Consider the following 22,868-nt stretch of genomic DNA (forward strand, 5'->3'; position numbering starts at 1 on the left):
AGGTTGACGCACATGCGGGCGCCTTCCCGTGGGCCTCATTAAGAGTTTCCCACTGGCCCAGCGGGAAACGGCCTAAAACATTGATGCCGGTTCAATTACAAGCCGGCGGCAATGATCTACTGCGTAGCGTACACCAGCACCTGTTGCAAAGTTCACTGTCTGAAAAGCAGACAATGAACTTTGTAATTGGGCTGGTCAGTGCGGCCCCTGCACTGCCCATACCAAGTGCATGGGCAGTGCGGGAGCCTCCTGAGGCACCCTGCACCCCTTCTCCCCCAGCAGTTACATGGCGGTGCTACTGCCATGTAACTGCTGGCAGAGAAGGGACTTGTAATCACCAGGGCAGCATTGCATGCAGCTCTGCCCTGGCGGATTAGAACCGCCAGACCCTCCTGTGCAGTAAAACTTGCAGCGCTGGTGGTCCAACAGTGTCGCTACCGCCACGGTCGTAATATGGCTGTCGGACGCCCACATTGGCGGTGGTCCGACCACACCGTGACACACCAGGGTCATAATGAGGCCCAGTCTCCAAGTAATTCCAATTCATTACGCTGGGGCTTGAACAGTTGAAGAAAAGCTAAATAGAAAAACTTTCTTTTGTCAAGAGTTTGGCAACTAGGTTTTCAGTTGTTAATTAGATTTTTTCTTTTGCATGTCTGACTCAATAATCGTCACATCCAACTACTGCATATTTCCCTTCTTCTATGTTTTCACTTACATTGCTTCTATAGCTGTAGTGTTGAAGAATTTCATAAAGGCATTTTTCTTCTAGATGTGGACTTCTTCTAGGATAGTACCTATCCAACATATTTCATTTCACAGTGTGTGTACTTTGTGGTTCAAACTCTGCTAGGTACTAAATTTCTGGGAAAGACTTTAACAATCTGTTTAAGTAACTAGCTAGAACAACACTTATCCAAACAATTCCCTTTGATTTTGAGAACAGACGTGCTGAGCTCAAACTGTCACAGGCTTCACAGGATCCCATTTCCCTGTGGGAAGGCATTTTCAAGCTAAAGGAGAAAAAATCCTTGCTAAGTGTCTTCTCAGTAGAAACCTCCCTCCATATCGCCTTCATCTTGGTCTTTTCAGATTTTTTAATATATGATGTGACATACTAAGCCACAGCAATGGAGTTGTCTGCAACACATTTTAAGTACATATTAGCATTTCACATTTTTAAAATTACAGTTTTATAGCCATTAATATACTTGGAACCCACTGTTCTTCGTAGGTTATAAGTGTTCTTTGGCGATTTTCGTGTCAGTGTATGTCTGAATGAAGACAAAAAGCTATTCACTCTTACTTTTGAAATGAAAGGTCATGGAAATCCAAATCAACATCTTGTGTAAAATCTTCCTTTGGATCTGTATTTATGACAGCAGTATTTCCCACATCTATGTGTTTGGAAATGCAAACCTTGTTGACTGCGACCTCGTTCACCGGTGTATTTTGGAATGGTGCATGTCAAATACTGTTTTATAAAAGACAGTACAGACTCTTCGGTGTTTGCTCCAAATTTGGGTGCATCTTTTATCCATAGCAGCATGTGGATATGAGGAACACCTGGTACTTTTTCTGCCAAAAGAAACCAGTTACTTCTCCAAAAGGAGGATTACTTTTATTACAGATGAAAGCCAGCATAGCTTGGAACCTGTGGTTAAAATATCTACAAACATTAGCAGGATCTAATGAGCAAAGTTCTCCCGCTGTCTTTGCATTGATGCCCTTTAGGTTTGAATTTGCCTCTCTCAAAAATTGAAGCAGGTAATCCCAGGCATACTCAGTGCAACTCAGTGTCACAAACTAGGCTAGTGCACCCAGGCTTCTTAGCATACATGTCAGTTCTCCATGATGATGGTACCAATAGTCATTAGTGCCATATTGGCACGCCATTCAATTAATCAAGTTGTATTCTATATTTTTGTCTTCTCCATGAACTTTGTAAATCAAATTTCTTGCAGACAGATTGTGAATATTAACTCCTATATTTAGAATGTGATTTACTGCATGCATATGAAAGTCCAGACAAGCCACTCTCAAATAGAAGCTGAAATATATATGGAATACACTGAAGGAATCATGGAATCTCTGAATATAATTGTGTGGATTGGTATTCAGCTGCTGGTATTTGTATGTGCTGGTGTTCCTAGCGACCGCCTACTCCAGTGGGAAGCAACTGGGGAAAACAGTGATCTTCTAAACTTTTTTCCCCCCACACTCATGGGTGTTTGTTTCATTTGAAAGAGCTCAGTAGCATCACCAGTGACTTCTTTAGAATGTAACAGATGGATGCTGAAGTACTCAGAAATTTCTTCTGATCTGGATCGATCCACTTTTTCTATTTTCCAGTTGCTGACAAATGTCATCTTTAACATTTGCTATATTATGTTGCTGGTTTTACTTTATTAACATAAACTAACTCTTGCCCATTCCTTTCATTCTTAGTTGGCACACTATTCACTACAATATTAAGTGGTTCGTCTATCTTTTTGTTTAAAGTCTAATGGCCAATACACTACCCTTATTTTAAGGCCTTTCTGCAACTCTGTTGCATGTAATTTACCTGTTTTTGGTTCCAATCGTATAATTTCTTGAAATAGATGTACAGATTGTATAAGGCTTGATTCATAAGGCCTGAGTGTGTAAGTGTAGGCATAAGTGTATGTCTGGGTGAGTTACTGTATGGATTAGTGTATGACTGGGTGTATCAGTGTGTGCATAAGTGTGTCATTATGTTTGCTAGGGCATACATGAGTGTGTCCTTGGGGGGGCAGTTTATCTAATGAGTGTCTACTTGTGTGTATTATGGAACATATCAGTGTGTACTTCTGTGTTGTGAAGTATGTGTTCATCACTGTGTGCCCAGCTTTGTCAGTGTATGCATCAGTATGTGTCTGGGTGTGGCACTGACTAAGTGTTTCAGTGTATGCATCAGTGTGTACTTGGCTGTGTCACTGTATGGCTCAGTGTTACCTAGGTATCTTATCACATGCATCACTATGTTTCTGGATAGGCTACTTTATACATGAATGTGAACCTGGGTGTGTCAGCATATGCATGAGTCAATTCCTGTGTGTCAGTGTATGCATAAGTGTCTACATGGATGTGTTAGTGTATAAATGATTATGTGACTGGGTGTCTCAGGGTATATATGAGTGTATGTCTAAGTATCTTAAAGTATGTATCATTGAGTTAATGAGTGTCTCAGTGTACAGAACAATGTGTGCCTGGATGTGTTAGGATGTGTGTCAGTGTCTTCCTGGGTATGACAGTGCATGTATAAGTATCTGGAAAGGTGTGCCAGGACATGCACCAGAGTGTGCCTAGGGATGTGAGTGTATGTGTCAGTGTGTGCCTGTGTGTTTCAGTGTATGTATGAGAGCATATCTGTGTCTCTCAGTGTATGTATCAGTGTGTGTTTGGGTATGTCAGCATATGTAAGACACATTGCCATTATGTGCTACTGTATTCATAATTATGTGACTGGCTGTGTCACTGTATGTATCAGTGTGTACCTCAGTGTGTTAGTGTAGGTTTGAGTGTGTCTAATTGTATACATGTATGAATCAGTATGTCTCTGGGTGTTTCAGCGTGTGCCTGGGCATGCGAGTGTATGCATGCCTTGCTCTCTTAGTGTATTCACAACTGTGTGCCTAGGTGTTCTCTTTATGTTTTCAAATATATGATTTTCTAAATATCTTTTTGACTACAATTATGCTTTTGAGAACTGGCTTGTGACACAGTATGAGTGAGACACGTGACTTGTAATACACCATATGGAATTGAAAGTACAGAACTGATAAACTACAACTTCAAAGTATTTCTCTTACCTTAAAAGCACATACCACGTCCCTATAACCTACATATAGCCTATGTTAGACATATTTTATATCTAGTCAAACGTAACTCTTATTTTTGTAAAGTGGTTATAAATGCCAGATCAACTTGAAACTGAAAATCTGTATATACAGTCTGCTGTAATAAAAGTCATGGTTTACAATCTACTAGTGTTAACTATTTTCTCGAATAATAAATACCTTACTACACATTCATCAATACCTCTTTGGATGTATCTGAGACACTATACTTTTCTCTATGTTGTATGCACTTTCACCCTTCTTATCTACAGAGACACCTGTGAATACATATTTTTTTGTAAACATACACTATAAATGCCATACCTGTTAAAGGTCTTTCGTTGATAGGTCAAATACTGTCACAATATCACTTTAATTCTTTTCTTTGTAGAAGCATGAAATCTCAGAATAAGAATGGCACACCACTCTTAAACCAAGAAACCATTAATGGCAACCTATTCAACTTTGCTCTCAGTGATGCGGTCTTAGTTAGCAAATCACAAACTGTGTTTCATATTTTTTTTCTTATCCTACATCTGAATGGTTAGCGTCTGTTAACCCTTCCTTCTACTTTTGGAAAGAAGCCCAATTTCGGGGTTTTTTCCTTTTTCCTTGGGACTCAAGTGAGCCTAAGTCCCAAGATGGTTTAACAGATTTACAACAAATTAACCAAAAAGCTATTTCTGGACCAAGAGCTAACGTTCTGCCAAATTTGCTGTAATTCCATTCAGTGGTTGAGGCTGAAGTGGTGTCCAACATCCCTACAGGAAATTTCATGGGAGCTAAGCATTCTGGGACCCCCTTTTTCTCAGCCCCCGCTTGACAAATCACCCTGAAACCTTCCAGAGAGCTGAACTGATTGGCGTACTAGTTTTGAAAATTCCATGAAGAGTCATCAAACAAGTCCAAAGTTATTAGCAAAACAAAAAAATGCTCAGTCTATGGAAACTGAGGGCCTGATTGTGACCCTGGCAGAGGTGTTTACTCCATCACAAATGTGACGGATATCCCATCCGCTGTATTATGATCCCATTCTATTTATTGGAGATCATAATACGGTGGACGGGATATTGGCCACGTTTGTGATGGAGTAAACACCTCCACCAGGGTCGTAATCGGGCCCCAAGTCCTAAATATAGCTACCTACTTGCGACCACCAGTGTACATATGTGTGTATATATATATATATATATATATATATATATATATATATATATATATATATATATATATATATATATATACACACACATATATATATATATGGAAAATGTCACTTACCCAGTGTACATATGTTCGTGACATGTTGCGCTGCAGATTCACATGCTGTGCACTGTTCCTGCCATCTAGTGTTGGGCTCGGAGTGTTACAAGTTGTTTTTCTTCAAAGAAGTCTTTTCGAGTCACGGGACCGAGTGACTCCTCCCTTTCGGCTCCATTGCGCATGGGCATAGAATCCATCTTAGATTGTTTTCCCCGCATAAGGTGAGGTAGGAGTGGTAGAATGAGGATACTAAAGATGTCCATGCAATGGAATAGATATGTATGTACATAGTTTGTGGTAAAGGAATATTTATTTACATATATACAATTTAAATGCAACTTAAACGGCTACAGGCTCCCGGGGAGGTGGGAGGGCGCATGTGAATCTGCAGCGCAACGTGCCACAAACACATGTACACTGGTTAAGTGACATTTTCCGTTCGATGGCATGTGTAGCTGCAGATGCACCTGCTGTGCATAGACTACAAAGCAGTAATCCTCCTGAAAGTGGTGGTCAGCCTGTAGGAGTTGAAGTTGTTTGAAATAATGTTCTTATTGCAGCCTGTCCTACTGTGGCTTGTTGTGTTGCTGACACATCTACACAGTAATGTTTGGTAAAGGTATGAGGTGTAGACCAAGTGGCTGCCTTACAAATCTCTGTCATTGGTATATTACCTAGAAAGGCCATTGTTGCTCCTTTTTTTTCTAGTGGAGTGTGCCTTTGGTGTAATGGGTAAGTCTCTTTTAGCTTTGAGGTAACAGGTCTGAATGCATTTGACTATCCATCTGGCTATGTCCTGTTTGGATATAGGGTTTCCAGCATGGGGTTTTCGGAAAGCAACAAACATTTGCTTAGTTTTACAAAATGATTTTGTTCTGTCTATGTAATACATTAGCGCTCTTTTTATATATGTATGTGTGCAGTGCTCTTTCTGCTACCGAGTCTGGTTGTGGGAAGAAGACCGGGAGCTCTACTGTTTGGTTTAGATGAAACAGTGAAATGACTTTTGGTAAAAAATTTGGATTTGTACGGAAAACCACTTTGTATTTGTATAAAGGGTTCTTCGATAGTAAACGCGTGTATTTCGCTAACTCTTCATAGTGAAGTGATGGCTATTAGAAAAGCTACCATCCAAGTTAAGAATTGGATTTGGCAAGAATGCATGGGTTCAAAAGGTGGGCCCATGAGTCGTGTAAGTACAATATTAAGATTCCACGAGGGTACTGGTGGGGTTCTTGGAGGTATGATCCTTTTTAGTTCTTCCATAAAGACTTTAATAACTTGGATTCTAAAAAGTGACTTTGTATGTTTAATCTGCAGGTAAGCAGAGATCGCAATGAGATGAATTTTGATGGAAGAAAAAGCGAGATTTGCTTTTTGTAGGTGTAGTAAGTAACGCACAATGTTTTGTATGGAGGCATCTAACGGTGGATTTGGTTTGCATGGCAGTAGAAAACAAACCTTTTCCATTTATTAGCATAACAATGCCTTGTTGTCGGTTTTCTTGCCTGTTTAATGACTTCCATACGCTCATTTGAAAGGTTTAGATAGCCAAATTCTAAGACTTCAGGAGCCAGATTGCTAGGTTGAGCGATGCTGGAGTGGGGGGGTCTGATCTGTTGTTTGTGTTGTGTTAACAGATCTGGTCTGTTTGGGAGTTTGATGTGAGGTACTACTGAGAAGTCCAACAGTGTGGTGTACCACGGTTGGCGAGCCCACGTTGGTGCTATGAGTATTAGTTTGAGTTTGTTTTAACTCAGTTTGTTGACTAGGAAAGGAATGAGTGGGAGAGGGGGAAAAGCGTAAGCAAATTTCCCTGACCAACTGATCCATAGAGCATTGCCCTTGGACTGAGCTTGTGGGTACCTGGATGCGAAGTTTTGGCATTTTGCGTTTTGTTTTGATGCAAACAGATCTATGTCTGGTGTCCCCCAGCGGTAGAAGTAATCTTGTAGAATCTGGGGATGTATTTCCCACTCGTGAGTTTGTTGGTAATCTCGACTGAGATTGTCGGCTAACTGATTGTGAATGCCTGGTATATATTGCGCTATGAGGTGAATGTTGTTGTGAATTGCCCAATTCCACATTTTTTGTGCTAGGAGGCATAGTTGTGACGAGTGTGTCCCCCCTGTTTGTTTAGATAGTACATTGTTGTCATATTGTCTGTTTTGACAAGAATGTGCTTGTGGACTAGAAGGAGTTGAAAAGCTTTTAGTGCTAGGGAGACCGCTAGTAGTTCTAAGTGATTTATGTGAAGTTGTTTTTGTTGATTGTCCCATTGACCTTGTATGTTGTGATTGTTGAGGTGTGCTCCCCACCCAATCATGGAAGCGACTGTTGTAATAATGGCGTGAGGCACTGGGTCTTGAAATGGCCGCCCTTTGTTTAAATTTACAGGGTTCCACCATTGAAGCAAAGAGTGGTTTTGGCGGTCTATCAACACTAAGGGGGTGATTCTAAGTCTGGCGGGCGGCAGAGGCCGCCCGCCAGACTTCCCCCTCCAAAATACCGCTCCACGGTCGAAAGACCGCTGAGGGTATTTTGGGTTTTGCACTGGGCTGGCGGGCGACCGCCAAAAGGCCGCCCGCCAGCCCAGTGCAAAACTACCTTCCCACGAGGACGCAGTGGCACCCGTCGCGAATTTCACTGTCTGCAATGCAGACAGTGAAATTCTTTGTGGGGCCCTCTTACGGGGGGCCCTGCAGTGCCCATGCCATTGGCATGGGCACTGCAGGGGCCCCCAGGGGCCCCACGACAACCCATACCGCCATCCTGTTCCTGGCGGGCGAACCGCCAGGAACAGGATGGCGGTATGGGCTGTCAGAATCCCCATGGCGGCTGGAGGATTCAAATGGGCAGCGGAAAACCGGTGGGAGACCGCCGGTTTTCCACTTCTGACCGCGGTCAAACCGCTGCGGTCAGAATGCCCAGCGGGGCACCGCCAGCCTGTTGGCGGTGCCCCCATCATTTTAGCCCTGGCGGTCTTGGACCGCCAGGGTTAAAATGACCCCCTAGATCTTGAAGTTGACCCTGTGCCTGCGTCCATTGTTTTGCTAGGCACTGTTGTAAGGGACGCATGTGTAGCCGTGCGTTTGGGACAATAGCGATGCATGAGGACATCATGCCTAGTAGTTTCATTACAAACCTGACGGTGTACTGTTGGTTTGGTTGTATGTTTGACACTATATTTTGAAACAATTGTGGGCTTGGAGTGGCAATTGCTCTTTGCGTGTTGAGTGTGGCTCCCAAGTATTGTTGCATTTGGGATGGTTGCAAGTGAGATTTTGGTAATTTATAGAAAACACTAGTTTGTGTAGAGTATCTATTACATATTGCGTGTGACTTTGACACCGGTGTTGAGTGTTGGCTTTTATTAGCCAATCGTCGAGATATGGGAATACGTGCATGTGATGTCTCCTTATATGAGCTGCTACTACAGCGAGGCATTTTGTAAATACTCTGGGCACTGTTGTTATCCCGAAGGGCAATACTTTGAATTGGTAATGTTTGCCCTGTATGACGAATCTGAGGTATTTCCTGTGAGATGGATGGATGGGTATGTGGAAATACGCATCCTTTAAATCCAGTGTTGCCATGTATTCTTCCTGTTTTAGCAAGGGAACTACGTCTTGTAGTGTGACCATGTGGAAATGATCTGATTTGATGAAGAGGTTTAACGTCCTGAGATCTAAAATTGGTCTTAGTGTTTTGTCTTTTTTTGGGAATAAGGAAATATAGGGAGTAAATCCCTGTTCCTTTTTGATGGTGTGATACTAGTTCTATGGCTTGTTTTTTCAATAGTGCTTGCACCTCTATTTGTAGTAGGTCTAGATGCTGTGCTGACAGTTTGTGCGTCCTTGGGGGAACATCTGGAGGGAAATGTGTGAACTCTATGCAGTAACCATGTTGGATAATTGATAGAACCCATGTGTCCGTGGTTAGGTCTGACCAATGTTTGTGGTATTTTGTTAATCTTCCCCCCACTGGTGATGTGTGTTGGGGAAGTGTGACATTGGAGTCACTGCTTGTTACTGGGGGTCTGCTTGGCAGACTGAAATTTTCCCCTTGCTCTTGGGTATTGTCCCCTGAATGACCCACAAAACCCCCCTCTCTGGTATTGTGACTGGTAGGTGGTTTTTATTTGGGAGGTAGATGGCTCTGAGGGTTGCTGTCTAAACCCTCCCCTAAACTGTGGCTTCCTAAATGTTCCCCTATATTGGGAAGAATAGAGCGCGCCCATGGCTTTGGCCGTGTCTGTGTCCTTCTTCATTTTTTCTATTGCAGTGTCCACCTCCAGCCCAAATAGTTGCTGCTGATTGAACGGCATGTTGAACACCTCTTGCTGTATTTCTGGTTTAAAAACCAGAACTGCGTAGCCATGCATGCCTCCTGATGGTAACTGCTGTGTTTACAGTTCTTGCTGCTGTATCAGAAGAGTCCAGTGCAGAACGGATTTGGTTGTTGGAGATGGCCTGTCCCTCCTCCACCATCTCTTGAGCCAGTTTTTGATGTTCTTTTGGTAAATGCTGAATAATATCATGCATTTCGTCCCAATGGGCTCGGTCGTAACGGGCGAGGAGGGCCTGTGAATTGGCGATACGCCACTGGTTGGCCGCTTGTGACGCCACTCTTTTCCCCGCCTATTCAAATTTACGGCTTTCTTTATCAGGGGGTGGCACATCTCCTGATGATTGTGAATTTGCCCACTTTCTTGCAGCTCCTACTACAACAGAGTCCAGAGGTAGCTGCTGTGTAATGAACACAGGGTCAGATGGGGGAGGTTTATATTTTTCTCCACCCGCAGTGTAATGGCCCTTCCCTTGACCGGTTCTTGGAAGACCTGTTGTGCTTGCTTAAGCATGCCTGGTAACATTGGCAGGCTTTTATATGACGCATGCGTGGACGCCAGTGCATTGAAAAGAAAGTCATCCTCCATTGGTTCTGAGTGCATAGTGACATTATGGAATGTCGCAGCCCTGGCTAGTACATGCGTGTAGGATTTGCTATCCTCTGGAGGAGATGGCTTTGAAGGATAACACTCAGGACTGTTGTCTGAAACTGGTGGGTCGTAGAGGTCCCAGGGATCTGCATCGTCCTGCGTCTGCACAGTATGTGTGGGTGACTGTGCAGTTGGTGTGCCGACTGGTGACCTTGTCCCTTGTGGCGAGTGTGGTGGTGACATCTCTGGTGTGAAATGTGGAATTGGTGACCTTTCTCTAACCACCTTTGCTCTTGGCTGCTCAGTTTCATTCTCTGCGTGAAAAGCCAATTTCCTTTTAAACTTGAGCGGAGGGATGGTTTGAATTTTTCCAGTGTCTTTCTGGATTTGTAACCTTGGTTGAGTTTGGTCAAGCTTCTCCATATTCAGCTCCTGCTCAAACCTGTGCCTCTCTTTAGGTTGTTGGGAGAGCTCATGTTCTTCTGTATAAGAAGTCTTTTTCGGCTCCGAAGCCGTTTTTTTCGGTACCGAAACACCCATGGTTACAGTTGGTCTCGGCTCCGAGAGGCTCTTTCGAGGCTTACTCGATTCGACCAATCGATGTCGACTCTTTTCGATGCCGGTTTCTCGACCCGAGTCGGAAGACTTCAGCACGATCTTGGCCTTTTTCGGTGCCGAAGATGTTATTTGGTCACCGCTTTTCTTATGCGTCGAGCCATGGCCCTCTGGCAGTGGCATCCCCGAGGCCTTGTGTTTTTTTGACTGACTTTGGGGCTGGGTCGGGGCAGGCGTACTCACTTTTTGTCCTGCCGTCGGTGGTCGGTCTCCGTCGGAGTCGTCCGATTCCGAACCCTGGATCGAGATGGCCATCTCTTCCTCCTTGACGTCGAAGTGTTGTGTCGATTTCAACGCCATTGGCAAGCGCCTTGCTCGTCGATCTCTCAAGGTCTTCTTCAACCGAAAAGCCTTGCAGGCCTCACAGGTATCCTCCCTGTGTTCCGGTGACAAATACAGATTACAGGCCCGATGCTGGTCTGTAGAAGGATACTTGGCGTGGCACGTCGGACAGAAACGGAAGGGGGTCCGGTCCATGAGTCTTCGACGACGGGTGTGGTCGGGCCGACCAGGCCTCGGTTGGGTGCGGAAGCCCCGAAGGGCAGCCGAAGCGGTTGTCTCGTCAGTGCTGATGTATCTTTAGAAAACAGGTCCCGAACGCAACAATACCGATGTATTTTTGATGATTTCTTAAACGTTCCCGATTCGAATCACGGAGCGAAGAGGAACACGTCGGAACCCGATGGTGGAAATAAAACAATCTAAGATGGAGTTGATGCCCATGCGCAATAGAGCCGAAAGGGAGGAGTCACTCTGTCCTGTGACTCGAAAAGACTTCTTCGAGGAAAAACAACTTGTAACACTCCAAGCCCAACACTAGATGGCAGGAACAGTGCACAGCATGTGTATCTGCATCTACACATGCCATCGAACATATATCTATATATATGTATATTACATACACATAGCTGAAGGTGGCAAGCACGCCACAAATATAACAAATGTATACATATGTGCTGGAGTCATTGAAGACATAGTAGATTAAGCTACCTATTTGTGAATAAAGAATTAAAATCAATGTTTAACTTCAATTAGGAAATTTGAAAGACTTTGAATAAAAATCAAGCGAAGGGCCTTTCCAGTCACATACTAATTCTTAAACTGACTGCTCCACTTCAATTTCATATCATTTCATGGAGAATATTCTCTCTGCATATGTAGTATGGCTAACATTTCAACTATGTTGTAGGAATATGGACTTAAAATGTCAATCAGCAGCCTGGTAATGTCCTTCACAACAGAGGTTGTTGAGGCTTCTACTTCTGCAGCAATAATGCTATTATTAATGGCCAGCTTTAAAGTCAAGGAAATACAGTCTTCCTGCGTTACTTTGTCAACAGAAAGTATGTGCATTTTAAATTGGCAATTGCATCAGGTCAACATAACACATCCTGTAGCATTTTCAAGTACACCGAATTGCATCATATGGTTGAAATAGCTGCTACAGTTTAATAAGTCCACATATAATGGTCATAATCAAGTATATATATGGGCTTGGGCATTTTTGCAATATGATACCAAACCATGTCAGGAGAAGTCCTTTCATCATGAATTGTAGAGAGAATTAGGCCTGGGTGAAATTTCTGTTTCACTGGCTTAATTTTGTGTAATATCAGGAACTTCATGATATGTTTGTTATTTAGCGTAGTGTTTTAGAATAGGACCACAAGCAACATTGCCAATGCTGCACACATGGCTAAACAGCTGAACTCTTGCATAGAAACTCTCAACATAAAGATAATCTTTATTAAAGAGTGAGTGATTATGATTCAATACAATCTCCTTAACCATTACTGAGGTGGACGTGTAACTTGCATGTTTTATACTGTAGCCCTTCTCCCTACACAATCTCATGAGGTATGCATAATCTGTGTTTTCCGAATTCAATAGGCAGTAGGTTGAGAAAAACCGTCTTGTTAATCTCTTTTGAGAATAAATATTATCCATCCTTTTTATTGGAGCAGACTCACCAACCTCTAAATTCTCCAAAGGAATCGAATTGTCTAGGAACATTTCAGACAACCATAGCATACTATATTTAGAATAACAGGTTGTGCTCTAAATGTCAATGAGGTCATGCTGCACATACCATGACACAGCATTTGCTGACAAATCACAATACGATCAGTGCTCATAATAGACAGCAACAAACTGTATTATGTTAGCCACAGTATCACACACACTGTGCTAAGAAGAATGAATACTTAAAGTAAAAAGTATTTATTACTACAGGAACAATCTATTTCTCCGTGCATCTAAAACAACTACACATAGTATTATAAAAACAGCAAGAAGGCACGTTATAAACTACAAGAACAAAATAAACATTTCCAGCATGTTTTAAGATGTCATCTAAAATCTAACACCCTAATGCCTACTTCTATGCCATACACTAAGAGAGTTTGGAAGGCACAGCAAGTTTTTTTTAGGGAGAAGAAATGCACTGCATACCTTGTTGGCAGCAAAGGCTCTCTTTATCAACAGAGAAGTCCTCGTTCTTAGAAATATAAGGTAATAAAACATCTGCATCTAATGGTAGACATGACACTGATTCTGCATAAATCGGGAAAGATGGTGACTACTATTGCTTAAGAGTGAGAAGATGGAGATCTCTGTTAGCCAAAAGGGAGTCAGGGCTTTCATAGTATGGAGTTGGCCTTAGAGGGTTTGCATCAATTTCAGAGAAGTATAGCCGTAATCCCCCTGATTGAATCAAATAAATAAATCTTGGCTTTCAAATTCCAAATGTTTGTTTTACTACACTTCATTTTTTGTACTGAACTGAATCTTTTTTCAGTCAAATGTGGATTTACTCGAGATGTCATTAACCATGGCTATAGGATATAGCCATGGCCACCTAAGAATAAATAATAGTGAATAATTAAATCTGTTAAAAAATATATAAATATTTAGAATAGATTTTTATGACAAACAAAAAACATTATTTCCCAATGAATGCATGTCTTGTGCTTCTGGAGGTGGCACTTCAAAGGACCGCACTAGGTTCCTTTTGGTGAGGGAAAGAATGGAGTCTACACTGAATGCAAACTGAGGCTGTACATACATGCAGAGGACACACTGTGCAACAGCATGCTGGCAATGGATGACAGTTTTCAGAAGGCAATAAACGCACACATGTTCTAGAGAGACAGCAGCTATCTTGAATTACTGGTTATAACCTCTCCCGTGGCTCATGGTGCCCTTTACTAAGCAGTTGTGCTACAATGTTGGTACAGCCAGGACCTCCTAATTTTTTTTTGCGAAACCCATTGCTTCTTATATGATTTTTTGATGGACAACTGGATAACAGATAAATATGCTGAAAGTTGTGTTGTTTAATGAAAATTAACTTTGAACTATTTTCCTGAACATGTTAAGAGTGGGATTGTGTATTCTTCTTGGGGTTGCTGTGTGAAGCACTGAAAGCATTATGTTGCGTCACTGCATACGTATAGCTGAATGTTATGTGCACAGTATTAGAGTTCTGGTAAGCATGCAAAGTTGTTAATATTATGAAACAACAGCGTGAGCATGTACCCTTTTTGGTGTGATTACCCAAATTATTATGGACTGATGCTGTTCTTTGTGTCTGTGCATTGGGACACTGCAAATCAGGCCCCAGAACATGTGCTCTGACCCCATAGATGTGGTTAAATAGGCTAGTTCATAACTGGCATATGACACATTCTTATAGGGCCATAGATATCGTGCAGAAATACAAACATGGAATGGAAAGGTAAATTTCACGTGTGGGCTGCAGCACTTGTGCCATCGACTAATGTGACAGAGAAAACATGTCCGTAGGCCCACCAGTGCAACTTGACTGCTGCAGTGTACACATGCAGTCTTACCCTGTTCTGACAAGGAAAAGTATCCCTTTAAAATACTAATGTCACCCCTCTGTAAGCCATGTAGGCCACAAGGAAGGGTGCATGGTATTTAAAAGTGGAACATGTAGAAATTTTATGTTACCATATGCTTAAAGTGACAAGGCCCCAAACTCTATGTTCACTGTGGAAGGCTCTAGCTATCCTCTAAGAAAACTAGAGTACAGATTAAAATACTAATTCTGCTATATCAAGTATGAGACCAGCCAGAAAAAAATGTTTCCAAAACTATTTTTAATATTTATAAAAAATCCAATCTAATGGTAAATTCAGAAATTTATAAATAATTAAGAAAAGTGACTTTTAGAAAGTTACCTTTTTCCTGTCTGAAGCTCTTGAAGGCCTTTGAGGTAGCTCTCAGTAGCTGTCCAGGCAGTACTAAATGAGGCATGGCACCACCATCCTGAGTGTCGTGAGGTGTTTTTCTCCTCCTGGCAGGAAGGCAAGTTACAGCGGACTAAGGAACTTCATTAACTTATAAATAGGCCTGCCCTTTCACAGCTAAATGTAAGGCGAAACCTGGGAAAGTCCTTTTGGTCCCTCATCAGGAGGGCAAAAAAGCAGTGAAAGGGGATCTTTCCCCAGATCCGGAACCATGGAGGAGGGGACTGCTCATTTCTCTGGCCACACTGCTGGGTGGGCACATAGACTCAGTACAAGAGATGAAGGGTTTCTCCAACTTGAATGTTAGGAATAAGATGCACTGTGGGATTGTTTGCAGTAGGGCAAACAAGACCTGCTGCAAAAGTCAATAGTGTTTCCCCTGGGCCCTCCTCGTGGCCTCTGCTGGAGTGAGTCTTGAACTCAAACCACTGTTCTTGAGGTCCTTACACCCTTAACTGTCTCTAACAGGACGTTTCTTAACAACTATGGAAAAGGTGGGACTTTTAGGACCTCCGGCAGAGTGGTCCCAACCACCCAAGCCAATCTGCAAAAGTTGCTAGTTTGCTAGGTAGATGAATCTGTGTTCTTCCACTTGGTGGTATCATCTGCGCTTAGTGCTTTTTGGAGCTATTTTTCCTTACACCCTCTAAAATTCATATCTCTGGGGCCTCCAATTAGATTTTTGTCATTTTGTTGTCCTTCTGTTAATGACATTTTACTAAATTGGAGTGGGACTTTATTTTGTTGTACTTTTGAGTTTTTAACTGTTGTAGTACTTTTAAATGCTTTACACATTTTCTTTAAGTTAAGACTGGTTGCTCTGTACTATACCGACCAGGGGCTGAGCTCAGGCTTAAATTAGTGACACCTTTGACTGGACCTAGCAGCCTAGTGAATTTATCACTTGTGGTACACTTTCATCTACCCTAATCAATAATTTACTTACTAACAAACAGGATCTTAACAGTTCTACAGTTGTCTGCAAAAGAGTGTGAAGTGACCGTATGGATGAGTTGCCCAAACACAGGAAGAAATACTAGTGCACATGTATATTTGAGATACTTCTTAGCCATATGTTTAGTTTTGACAAGTTCTCCATTTCATACTGAAGTATAGAGAGATGGCTATTCAGAGATATTGCTCAGGTATAGACCTTCACAATCACAGTTAACTTTAACAGTCTAGATGGCAACTTACAAAGGATATCTCTTTGCCTTGTAGAGATGCACTATATCCAGCAGTTCTCATTAACCAGCCGAAGTGAAGAGGCATAGTGGTGAAGTTCTGTGCCAGTTTTTCTCTTTTCCCACTTCCATTTCTCCATTTCAAACCTTTACCCTCATATCTCTGTTTATGTGGTCACTGATGGGGCTGGCGGGAGATGGAAAAGAGCATTGCTCCTTTTAGATCCTGCAGACAAGATTAGTGGAATACCACACCCATCTTTTCGGATTTTGTAAAATGTAGTTAATCTTTGCTCCTGAAACAAGTGATATGGTTTAGCCTAAATGGTCCTCATAATTCCCACAACAAACTGGATTCTTATTGAACAAGACTTTAGTAAACCCAAACATCTCAAGAGATTGGTACACATCCATCAGTTTATTTTAATCAATCACAAAAGATGACCTACATTGCTAGATAAAACAGTGTCATCAAAATTCTAAGTTTATTTTATTTGCTGTAACACAACATTTCAATACAAAGAGCTTTGATTATACAAGAAGAGTAAACCGACTTTGGCATCAACCAACTCAAGCATCATAATCAAAATGAAAACTCTAAACTAAATAAGTATTTCAAGTCTTATTAAGATGAAAAGCAGATCACTATACGTATTTCAAAGAAGTCTCACCTTTTTAAGTTTTTGTGTGGGATCAAAACATTAATGAATTATGCATTTCTGTATATCATAGCTATGGAAATACATTTAAAAAAAATATTTCATTATAAACTCAATAAAATTTCAGCTTACACTCGGTTAGCTTAGTTTACTCACAAAAGGAAATGTCTCACCTTTATTTATTTCCACTTTCTGCTCAGGATCCAGCTAAAGATAAGGACAACTAATGATTATTGATATCCTTACAAGTAAGGATGTACTTTCACCCAGCCATTGCTGAACTTTGCATCCGTACATGTATATGAGCCATGTATGAGATTTTACAACAACATTGCCATAAATATAATATTCACATTACTCCACCACATCAAAGTGTGATAAGGGCACTTGTCCACAAGTTCTCACAGTACACCACACAATCACACCATAATGTCAAGCTGTTCTTACATATGATTAATGCCTATCACTTACATTTCTTTGTCTCACTTTCTTCTAGCATTTCTTTATGTAATTTTCAGAACCCTATTTGCAGTATGGATAAGTTAAACTTTGTATGCCTTTTGTGTATTATACATTCCTAATAGAAGCTGATGAAGCACTGCCATTTAAACACCACAAAAGATGTAATAGCTATTACCAGCATTAATAGTTCCAGCATTACCACTAGTTCTTAAGAGGGGTACTAGATGCCTAACCAGCCCTTCATGACAGTTCTCTTATATTTATAATGAACAATGTAAACACTTCAGAAAAGAGCTGCTACCCATTTAATTGGGACAGAATCAGCACTTCTCTGCAGAACTGTCACACATGCAATGGGACAGTAGCAGTACTAGATTCTTACAAACAACTGTACACTATTGTAAATATCCTCACTCAGCCCTCGCTACAGAATAATCTGAGTCTATCTGTTTTTCAAAATGAGAATTATGGAGGATCTTTAATTCAAGATCACAAGTTAACTGCCTAGTCAAAGCCTAGGATCCTTGGCCATGGTTGTGACCCACAGACGGCATCAACTGCATGACAGAGGTCATCAGCTGCTCCTTCAGATCAGGGAGTGTCCCTGACCAGGAGAAGATATAATTTGTCTCACCGTTGTGGAAGAATGCAGCTTTTATTCAAGTGATGTCGCCAACAACTGACCACTAGCAGGTTAGCTTTTTGCCTGTGTGGGGGCAGAAACAAAACTGCTCTAGATGACGTAAGGGCCATCCTCTAGACAGGAATTCAATGGAAGCCCACTTATTGGAGCTTTGTGCTTCATTTGAGGTGGCAGATTATGCCCAACAATGTTTAATTTATACATGTATTCCCTGTCAAAACTGATGAAGTCGGTAGGTACAACTCTCTTCGGGTTATGATTAATGGAGCATCATACTCCTATTCTTAACTTCTCCAGTGTTTTAGGGTAACTTGCCATTTCTGCACAAAAACACGAATGCTATGTTGTGCACTTGAGTAATTACAGTGGGAGAAACATTTCAGTGCATGCACTGCACTGTTCCTGCTGAAATTCAGACACTTGGCTGAATCCTGCAGGAGCCTGACCAAGCCAGCCATTAAAGAAAGACCCCACTTCCAATGTTTATATTGCACACATAAATAAATATTTATATGTCAAAGATGCTTTGAAACTGGACAACTAGGAGAATCGCTTTCTTTTTCTTGTCCCAGTACAGTGGTAAACCTTCATAGATGCAGATGCTAAAGTGTGGAACATGTTATCTTGCAACTACACCAGAATAAAGATCCCCTTGCTTTTGGAAAGCGTTAAAGCCATTTTTAATTTGTTAGGTGTAGGCACAGTGCAAGAAGCACACTCATACTGGAGTATGCAGTTTTGATTTGTGGTGTCACACATAATCAAATCAAAATCATTTTAGTTCTTGTATTTGTTGATGGCCAGATGTGAAAAAAGTTATTAACTAGTATTTCTCCGTGACAAAGGTTCTGCTTGCTTAAGCCTGCCTCCTGGACCCTCATTCCTTTCAGCATGGGAGCTGAGTTCCAGGTTTAATTTGTGGCAGGAGAAAAATGAAACATCAAACAAAAGAGACAGGACTGACGGTCATTCACAACACAACTGTTACAATAAAGAATCACGTTCACTCCGAAAAAATTATAGGAATATTAGAAAGGGACAGAAAGCAAAATTCCACTGAAGAAAACACAAGTTATAGGCTGCTCCGTTTTCTGGAGCACCTGACAGTCTCATCTTTTAATTCAAATCTAGACACTGTCAGTATCCGCAGTCCACCCGCATTTCTCCCTCCATATTTGGAATGAGGATTGAAGAAGGGCCGCAGGGTGGGGGGGAAGGAGGTCGTGGAGAAGGTGAAGAGCAGAGACCGGTCATCCACATTGTACAGTGAGAGCCTGCCCGCCTCATAGTCCAGGAAAAGGCCAATAGTCTTAGGGACAACACAGGGGGTCAAGAGGGTGGAGATGAAGGTGTTAACTTCATATTTACCATCTCTGAGCCACACCATCCAGTATCCATTCTTAGGTGTTCGTGTGATCTTCCCCTTCCTGCTCACAGCCTCGTCACACACCCCCAGGATCCAGCGGGTCTTGTTCCCCACCTCCACCTCCCAGTAATGCCGCCCTGAGCTCAGCCTCTCTCTCCCCAGGACAATCAGGGCAGGATCAAATCTCTGTGGTGAGTCAAGCAGATACTGACTTCTGTTTCCACGTATTACACTTTTACCATCCACAGACACAACAAGTTTCCGATGAGCAGTGTCAGGATCCAGAGTCACTGAACCTACAAAACAGAAAATCAGAGATCAAAGAACACCAAGAAGCCATTAAAATGAGCAGCCACAAATCTCTTAATTCGATCAGAGTGTACGAATAACCACACAATAAAATCAACCACCAGCATTTGCAATGCCAATCAGTTTTTTTGTATGGGACATTTTTAACCACAATTCATTGACCCAAGTCAGGAGGAAGTAGTGCTGCAGACTTTTGAAATAAAGATCAGGTGCAAATTATAATTGCATGCTTCTCTCACATATGCAGAACAGCAGTTGCACAAGCAGAAGTAAAAACGACAGGACAAGTATCTGGATGGACAAAGTTCGCCGCACTTCGCTAGGGGAGAAAGAAACATAGCTTGCTGCAGCACTGAGTAAAACCCTGAAGCAAAAATCCATTGTACAGCGAGGCCCTGAGAGGGAGGCTAAACTAAAAGAGCAGGAACGAGGCCCTATTTTTCAATGATACCTTAAGGGAATATAGATGGTGCCTACTGCCATCAGTTTAGGGAGGAATGTATCTGTGCTTGGTGAGGAAGGTCACATTTGCAGAAACATTTGATAAAATAACATTATTGTAGCTTTGGATCGCTGAAGCTAAAAAATGTGTGCCTTTCCATAACACATTACAACATAGATGTATCCACGGTTTATTTTACTAACCGTTACGCTGTAACATTTATCAGACTTCCATAAAGACTACACTTTGCATATGTGAAAATATCACACTGGTGATGATGAACCAGAAAGCAGGGTTTAAACACGGATAATTGATGACCTTTTCATGGAATTAGGATGACTCTGAGCCAGACAGAATACTGCACTCAAGACAGAAGCTAAATGGAAAAACCGAAACTGGCACAATACTGACAATGAATGCCATGATTTCTTGTGAAATATGCTATATATTTTTTAAAAAGTGATATGTATTAAAGAAGGTGTGAGGTTACTTTTCCATAATTCTATGGTTTCAATAATAAGGATTTTATATTGGTCCCCCCAAAGGAAATTATACCGGAAAGATTGAGGCTAACAACAATTGGGTCTTGTAGTAGTTGTTTGGTAATATTAATGTGAATATCTGGCCTTCCATTAGGAGTGACTGATGGCAAATAAGAGTTATTGGAAGAACTGTGGTGCAATAGAGCATGTAGGTTATATATTGTGGTTTATGCATTCACAGTTTTTTACACAATTCTATATATATAATGGATATACTTAGACCAAAGTGTACCTTTACTATGAGTAAAGTTAAACTTTAGGTCTAAACTTAGAATTTTGGTCTAAGTTTACATTTATGAATCAGGCCCCATGTATTTTGTTTGCATTCGAGTAAACCAAAGTTGTAGGGTACAATGAAAATAGCAAAACCCAGCATACATTAATCTTGAACATTGAATCAAAGATCCTGTCAGAGCCTCATAGATTAATCATGTGAAGTCCACTTTTTTGATGACTGGTATCAGTTTCTTTTTTACATATCCTGGACTGGACAAGTGAGAAACCTGTCTTGAGTACGTGAGACCTCTTTCAGGATCAACAATGTTAAGGGAGTTTCACAGTGACCCAAAATAATGCATGAATGTAGCAGCACTATATCAGCTTATTTTCTTAAACAAACTGTATTGCAAATGTTTTCATAATAACACAACACCACTCCTCTCAAGGTACATTTGTAATGCAATCCAGGAGTCAAAGCAACACAATAGGTGTTTGCTCAGCTCCTTTCAACAATAAAGAATCAAATACAAGCAAAATCTTCCATGTGCCAGTTGTTCAAGCATCGCATCAATATGTGCCCTTACTGCTCAAGTCTTACTTCCCTATTCCACTGGAACTTAGAGTCAAAGCTCTCTCACATCCCTCCCCCGACCCAGGTGTATACCCCTTGGGCATTTTGTGTCCACAGGGGACAGGTGTGGACCTACCAATACAGAAGACCCTGTGTAGGGTCTCATAGATATGTAGTCAGGTGTCTATCTCTGGGAGTAGCTATATTAAGGAGATGTTTGTCAGGTCCTAATATCCCTAGGGATTTCAGGGGGGATAAGGTGGTTCTCGCTAGCCATTGGGGGGAGGGTTGAAATGCCGCAGTGTGCCCACTAATGCCCCCCATGCCCTGGCCATATCAATGGAGCCCTAACCCGCTTGTCATCCTGTAGTCTCACCTCACTTTCATACCCTGCCCTTTTAAGTAGCTTTCGCTTCCATACCACCACCTGGGGTTCTCATGGAGATTTCTAGTTCCTGCCAATCTCTCGTTTGCCAAGAACAAAAGCCAGAGCTTAGAATTTTCTTGTGTCTCTGGTCTTCGCAGTGTGCAGGAACCAACCCAGGAGACAATGTGCTGGAGTGAACTGGACTTCCCTTTCCACGACTTCAGCTAGTGTGGTCAAAATGCCCCCCCAATAACTGTGCAATACAATACAGCTCCAAAACATGTGAAAGTATTTGGCCCCAACTTCCCCACATCTGTGCCAAGTAATATGATTTGAAGTCGGGCACAGCCAAAACTCCCCCTTGTGCTGGCTGCTGAAGTACAGTCAGTGTCACCCATCTACAACCGGTACTCCAAAGAAAGCCTGTGATTATCCTCTCAATGTCTTAAAGAACACCCTAGGGATCCATATCAGGAGCGCTGCAAAGAAATACAGCAGACAGGGCAACCATCTTCAGCAGTGCCCCTCACCTGGCTGGCTACCAACAGTGGGAGCATCCCCCAGAAGTCAGCCCGAGAAGTCAGCATTGGCCCGTAAGGCAAGTATGGACTTACCTATATTACCCTCTAGAACATCTGCAGAGGTGTGATAGACTCATACTCTGAGGCATGAGAGGCAGCTAGGTTTCCACTGCAGAGCTCTCAACCCCACAGAAGTAGCTCTGGAAACCTGCAATGGGAAGAGAGAGGATTTCTGCCAATTGACGTGGAGGCCCAAAAGGGAGCCAAACCACTCAAGGAGATTCTGTTCTCAAGTTCATTCCACAATCTGCAAGAACAGCAGGAGGTCATCTGTGTACAGTGGAATGTGGTGGGTCTGGGCCCCTACCTGTATGCCTTGATAAGCATTTCCAAGTCTAGCATAGCTACCCAGCGGATTCATGGCTATGTCAAACAAAAAAAGGATAAGGGGCAGCCCTGTCTAGTGCCCTGTTCCACCCTATACATCTCAGAAATAATGCAACCTGTCCTCCTTATAGCCGAGAGATCAGTATATAACAATCTGGTCCAAGCGACAAAGTCGCATCCCAGCCTCATATGCATCATCAAGCTACATAGAAACTACCATTCCAGGATATCAAAAACTTTCTCTATGT

At 42.0% G+C, this 22,868-nt stretch overlaps 1 protein-coding gene across 3 annotated transcripts in view; it reads right to left on the minus strand.

Annotated features, from left to right (window-relative positions):
• Positions 1–16,582: 16,582 nt before the first annotated feature.
• Positions 16,583–22,868, minus strand: part of LOC138299194 (E3 ubiquitin-protein ligase TRIM39-like) — a 261,551-nt gene continuing 255,265 nt past the window's right edge. For all 3 annotated transcript variants that reach the window (XM_069237292.1, XM_069237294.1, XM_069237293.1), the window contains one exon: positions 16,583–19,558. In XM_069237292.1, the coding sequence (XP_069093393.1) occupies positions 18,969–19,558 (590 nt within the window). In that variant the 3' untranslated portion in view covers positions 16,583–18,968. The remainder of the gene's footprint in view (positions 19,559–22,868) is intronic.

Source organism: Pleurodeles waltl, chromosome 6 (genome assembly GCF_031143425.1).
Source record: "Pleurodeles waltl isolate 20211129_DDA chromosome 6, aPleWal1.hap1.20221129, whole genome shotgun sequence".
Classification (NCBI taxonomy): Eukaryota; Metazoa; Chordata; class Amphibia; order Caudata; family Salamandridae; genus Pleurodeles; species Pleurodeles waltl.